The sequence below is a fragment of the Arabidopsis lyrata genome (genome assembly GCF_000004255.2).
Source record: "Arabidopsis lyrata subsp. lyrata unplaced genomic scaffold ARALYscaffold_1, whole genome shotgun sequence".
Classification (NCBI taxonomy): Eukaryota; Viridiplantae; Streptophyta; class Magnoliopsida; order Brassicales; family Brassicaceae; genus Arabidopsis; species Arabidopsis lyrata.
Window position 1 is genome coordinate 16,717,844 of NW_003302555.1, and position 6,408 is coordinate 16,724,251.

The window sequence follows — 6,408 nt, forward strand, 5'->3', positions numbered from 1 at the left end:
TATGCAGAAAATGGTAGTAAAAGAATTTCTAATTATTAAAATTGGTTAAAATCTAACATAAAAATAGTGTAAATTTGGAATCTTGAACAGAGAAGACCTATAATTCTCCGAACAGCTACGATGATTGAATTAGAAGATAATTGATTCATCAAGCTTCTTCTTCTCCACTGCTCTCTACCAATATAGCATCCTTCTGTGTCTTAGCTCTCTTTCTTGATCTGCTATTACATGTCTCTTCCTTTGTTGGATCTTCAACAAGTTGTTCAGAGACTGCCTCGTGTCTCATCACTTCTTCTAGAATCCTGTCTCCATACTTTTCTGTTTTCAGTTTTCCTATAATACTCTCCAACTGCAAAATCCAACCATTAAAGCTTTAAAGGTAAGCCATTAGACATATAATTAAAATCATTGAACCCAAATTTTACTAGCGCAAACTCGCCTCTTGTAATGAAACTGGTTTTTGGGAACTTATCAAGCTAATCTGCTGAGTTGAGAGAACCGTGTGAGGGAGTATGCTTCCATCAGCTGCGGATATCTCTTTACGTAGCTCGTCGAGGTTAAGTTCCAACCCGGAAAATGAAAGACTTCTTTTCGGTTTCTTGGTTTGCCTGCTAGAGGTTTCCATTTTGATCGTCTTTCTTCCTGTTCCGAAATACAAGGACAGATTTTTGTTTTAAGAGTTTTGTCAGATCACTAAACCCATAAATGATGCTTCTAATATTTACTGCTTCTTTTGATTTGACTTCATCCAAACCGAGAAAAAGGGTATTTGCATTTCCTGAAGCCTATAAAGTTCATGTGAGCCTGAAAAGAAGACAATGTCTTACTCCTTACCTTGCAACAATTGGTTGGCCAATGGTCCCATTGTTACATAAGCATTTGTCGAGTATGGTGTGTGCTGGAATTCTTCTTTCTGGACAAACAAAAAAACAAAACTCAATTACAGCCCGAAGAGACTAATGGCACAATCACAGAGATTGTAAGGCATTGCTAGATACTACAGTTTTTGTTTTGTCGGACATGCTATTATCTTGAGCTGGGTTTATCACATGTCAATAATACAATCTGACAGAGAATTTAAACAGGGACAATGATCTTACCAATACTGAGTCAACAATCAGTTTTATCACGAGATGTTCTATCTCGTCTCTCTTTAACTCAGCACCTAGGGTTAACCACAGAGGTAAAAATCAATAGCAACAAAAATTTAATGCAGTTGAAACTAATGAAATGAAAAAACACATGACTAACTTAGATCCTTGTGCTTATTTCTGAGTTTGTCACCCAACTGTAACATCGTCACTCTTTGATCCTTGGATTGCGTTTCTTGCACCATAGAAACCACGAGCTTAGACAGGTCTGCAAAAATCATGACACCGAAAAGTCATTATGATATTATCAACATACAGCTGATAGTTGCTGAGAAATTGCAAATGAACTGTTAATCCTTGAAACAAAATAAGCTGAAACTTTTTTGGCAGAAGATGAAAAGAATGTATTTCAGAAAAACAACAATTGAATGTAGGGACGTACCCGATACATCAACTTCCTTGACCTCACTTGATAAGGCACAGTTGTCACACATTCCTTAACAAATTTAGAATAACGATTAGCCCATCAGAAAATTTCGAATCAATGGACCTAGTACAAAATCTATCAGTAGTGGACAACTGTAAACAAGAATACCATTGCAATCTTGGGATGGTTCCCCAAAATGACGAAAAAATGCGCTACGACGACATTTTGTTTTAGACTGCAACAATGTAATTCAGAAACCACTGTTCATAAGATAGCGTACAATTTAGAACATTTTAAGATCATGATTCTATAACGTTGGACAAGATAAAGATTAAAGAGTACACAGAAGAAAACAATTTAGTCAATCTAAAGCAGCCTGAGCAAGGTACACAAGTCTCTTAAAAGTTGGTGCTTTTAGCCAATACAAAGTGCTGATTGCCACAGCTTGCTCCAGATATTTACAGGTGCAATAACGATAATGCACTCTTCAGGAAAAGGAAATAAAACGGCGTACCTGACAATATCTTACTATATCGTAGAGATTTTGCAGACCAGAATACTCGTAGAAGACCATGGAACTCTGTTGGGGAGAAAATAAAAGCATCATTTTAAATCTTAGAAATATATACATATATACACAGCACAGATAAGAAGGGTACAGTAACATTGCAGCATACCTGCCTGGGAACATCAGCCGAACGAAAAAAGAGGATGCACTCGGATGGAAGGCCATCACGACCAGCGCGGCCACTCTCCTACAGTATGATGGTTAGGTGATAAGAGGCAGCCTTATAACTATATCAAGTTTTAGTGGACAAGAGACTGGAACCTGGTAGTAAGTCTCCATTGATTTGCTCAAACTGTGGTGGATGACAAACCTGACTACAGCAATGCCCCATGTATCAGTTGGAGAAGATAGTAAGAATGGTGATTAATAAAATGCGAAGGATGGTGGTCTTAAGAAATATTTTGATTTTCCGAAATCAGTAGCTACTAGTATTATGTAATTGGAAGAATATAACTTCCACGAGAGAGAAATCTGCACTAAGGAAAACTGAAAGTGAAAGTTTATCAGATATCAACTAAACAAAAGTTAGCACTACTAACCATCAGGCTTGTTGATTCCCATGCCAAAGGCAACCTGCAAAGCAATTATTACTAATTAAAGTTGATTAATGTAGATCACTGTACCACTAAATAATGGAATGATAACAGAGAATATACGTACTGTTCCAACAATGACCTGCAACTTGTTCTTGCTCCATCTGTGAACATGACACAACAAAAAATCAGGCAATGCTGCAAATTGCACATCAATAACTTGATCATCAAGAGCAGAGTCGAGCTGCATCAGAGCTGGACTTTGAATCTCGGGTTCAAGGTAAGCACCATGCACCACATGTTTTAAAAAATAGTAGCTTACCGCATATGAACTTTTTCGCGCATATTTGCATCCATGTCTGCGTGGTAATAATCAGCAGAGATCCCTCTCTCTCGTAAATCACCTGCAATCTATCACCATTGCGTGTAAGACAAAATATGTAAGCTTTCTTCCCTGATCTCTCGTTCAACAGAACAATATTAATGGACAAAGATAAATGGTGCAAAAGAAAATAGGATTTAAATATTTAAGTTAAGTACATATGATGATGTGTGAATTTTAGTTACAAACCTGTTCACACTCCTTCCGGGAGAAACAATAGACTATTCCAGATTCATTGTTAGAGTATGATTCCCGTATGAATTCTGCAATTTCATCAACCACCACTTTACCAACTGCCGACTTTTCTCGGACCTGCAAGACAATTTACTGGCTCATGTTCACGCCTACAAACTGTCCACAGCATGAGAATAGTATACTAAAAATCATTACTAAGCATACCGAGTAAAAGAGATTTGGCCTGTTAACACTGCTAACAAATTTGACGCATTTAGGAATATGCAGCATCTCTATCAGATCATTTTGAACTTTCTGTGTAGCAGTTGCCTGCAATAGAGAGACATAAGAATTAGGAAAAAATGAAATATTAAACCTTCTACAAAATATTTTTGAAAGATTGTTACAGAATCAGACATTCTGCAGCCACTGAAGCAGAATACCTAAACAATACTAGCGAGTACGCAAGTTCAGAGAGCTCAATTCAGAAGAAAATTGGTCATTATGATAAGCACAGTAAGGTGAAGCAAGCTCCCTAGTGTTGACTGATTTAAGCTCACAAGGTATTCCATATAGAACAAAAAAGTGGATGAATTAAAAATAGAGTAAATGATAACAAAAACATACAGTTAAAGCCACCATGGGAACTTTGGGAAACTGGGTTTTCAGGATGCTCAAGTTCTTGTAATCAGGGCGAAAATCATGACCCCACTGACTACAACAATGAGCCTCCTGCAAAGGAACCAAACAAAGGAAATTGAAATGCAGAAAGGGAGAAGATAGGTGGCATGGTAAATTTTCTGAGTAAGAAACTAAAACCAGGAGAGACTTACATCAATTGATATAAGAGAGAGGCGACCAGCATTGTGACACTTTTCAAGCTTCGACATGAATCTTTTGCTCTTTGATACCTTCTCTGGTGTTACATAAAGTATCTTGAGGTCATGTTCACCCTTTTCAAGTGCCTTGTACACAAATTTCTCATTTTCCTTGCCAGAAGTAGAAGTCAGCATGTAGGCTGAGATTCCTAGAGCAGCCAAACCCATAACCTGAAAAATCGTAAACAATAATTGGTCATAACACACATATAATCAAAGAATATCTAAAAGATCAAGTGTTACTTAAGTTCACCATTCTGTAAATTTTAGCCGTTTCATGATCTCTTTGTGAGGTCGGCTCTACAAACTAAATTCATAAGTTTAATACTAACCTGATCCTGAATCAGTGAAAGTAAAGGACTGACAACAAGAGTTGTCCCACCACGAAGTATAGCGGGAAGTTGATAGCAAAGACTCTTCCCCCCACCTGCTGCCATGATCACCAGAACATCTCTTCCCGCCATTATAGCGTTAATAATCTGACATATCATCCAAAGAAACAACAAATTGATCATCAAACTAATTTCTTGCAAACGCGGACACAAGAATCGCATTTTGGATCAGAAAATGCAGAAGTCACTTACTTCCTTCTGGTTAGCCCTATACTTGGATATACCGAAAACGTTGAACCGAACATCATCAGCACGAGAATCCCACTCAAATGCCTCAGACCAATTCTCTATAGCATTAGAGCCACTAGATGCAACAGGACTTCCTGATGTAGCTAATGCTTTCAACAATGTCTTTAACTCAGACTTCCTCTCGTATAATCTATCTTGATGCTCAATCAAAGCACTTATCTGACCTGCAAAAGCAATTTCAATCAAAAAATTTAACACAAATTCAAAAACCAAAACTTTCACTTAACCCATTCTGTTTCCTAACACCATCAAGCATCAGAGGCAATAATCCAGGGCTATGAAGTCTAAAATTAAACTCAAACCTCAGAAGCAACCGAAACACAAATTCGAAGAACAGAGACAAAAATAGGAAATGGTGAAAACGAAGCAATGTTAACCTTGAACATCCTTTAACTCGACGTCTAAATTCTGAAGCTCCTCTTGAATCGCTTCACTTTCCATTGATTTCTCCGGCTGGATCAACGGCGGCGTGTTTACCCTTTCGTCGTCGGCGTCGCTACAAGAAGCAGAACATAATGGGCCTTAAACGGGCTACAATAATCTGAATGGGCTTTTTACTTGGAACGTAACTAATGATGCTTGACGTATGCTTAATTAGTTAATTTAATCATAAAATGTTATTGAGCATATGTGAATAAAAACGTTTATTATTATTATTATTTTAGGTAAGAAACATGTTTAATAACTAATATGATTCATGATTTTTAAACTTTATAGTAGTTTTTATTACTCTATTAGTTTCCGTACTCTATTTTAAGTTGTAAATTTAGAGTAATGGTATATACAAAGATACCTACTAATTTTGGTAAGATGATTGTGAGAATGTGAGGTTATAAGAATAATAAATTATGGTTAATTTGACTGAATAAAATGTGACTGTTTTGGTCGGTACTGTTACATAAATACATAATTCAAGTTTAAGCTTTACGATATTCATGTCTCAAATAGCTAGCTGCATCATAACAACGAGTACGCGTGAAGAAAAAAAGAAAGTAAACGAGTACGCATGAAAAAGTATTCATTGAAGAAGAGGGCTAAGCTTATCTAAAGATTATTCGAAACGATGTGGATTTGTGGGGATTAGTATAGGGAAAAATATCATTTAAATCATCACTTGGCCATTTTCGTTGGTTTAAAGCATGAACTATGGACCTGGTGATTTAAATCCTCAATGTTATGTTGATTTTCATTTTAATCATGAATTCTCATTGACAAAGCCAATTGAGGCACATCACTAACTGGTTAAACGGATCAATAAGACGATGTCATCGCATAACTGGCATTTCGAAGCCATCACATAATTTTTCTTTTACACCAACATGATTTCCATCTTCCTCTTCGTCTGATTGCTCTGTTTAGACAGTTAACGATGTGCCTCAATTGGCTTAGTCAACGAGAATTCGTGATTACATTGAAAGTCAACATAAACTTGAAGATTTAAATCATCAGGTTCAATCAAATTGATGATTTAAATCACCAGGTCCAGAGTTCATGCTTTAAACCAACCAAAATGGCCAAGTGATGATTTAAATGACATTTTTCCCGATTAGTATATCAAAAGTATGCTATATAAATAAATAAATAAAAAATAGAAATCATTTTCTGAATGAAAGTAGAGGAGCGAGTGAGGTCAAAGTGAACTGGATGGAGCCTGGAGGGATAATGGATTCGTTCGGTATGTGACATATGCCCAAATGACCTACGAAAACTTTTC

At 36.6% G+C, this 6,408-nt stretch overlaps 1 protein-coding gene across 2 annotated transcripts; it reads right to left on the minus strand.

The window, feature by feature from the left end:
* Positions 1-11: 11 nt before the first annotated feature.
* On the minus strand, positions 12-5,207 carry LOC9327212 (mediator of RNA polymerase II transcription subunit 34). Of its 2 annotated transcripts, XM_002893800.2 has the most exons (20): positions 5,072-5,201; positions 4,638-4,858; positions 4,386-4,532; positions 4,009-4,224; positions 3,803-3,907; positions 3,401-3,505; positions 3,191-3,313; positions 2,942-3,030; positions 2,747-2,783; positions 2,626-2,659; positions 2,348-2,400; positions 2,196-2,273; positions 2,033-2,098; positions 1,687-1,753; positions 1,534-1,587; positions 1,252-1,359; positions 1,101-1,165; positions 835-913; positions 440-642; positions 12-349 (listed from the first exon to the last, which is right to left on the minus strand). In XM_002893800.2, exons 1-20 carry the CDS (start codon positions 5,133-5,135, stop codon positions 149-151), a joined length of 2,115 nt encoding a protein of 704 aa, XP_002893846.1. In that variant the 5' UTR covers positions 5,136-5,201; the 3' UTR covers positions 12-148. The 2 variants fall into 2 exon arrangements, with proteins under 2 accessions (XP_002893846.1, XP_020868794.1); XM_021013135.1 differs by lacking the exons at positions 12-349; positions 1,101-1,165 and having other exon boundaries at positions 612-642; positions 5,072-5,207.
* Between the last annotated feature and the right edge of the window lie 1,201 nt (positions 5,208-6,408).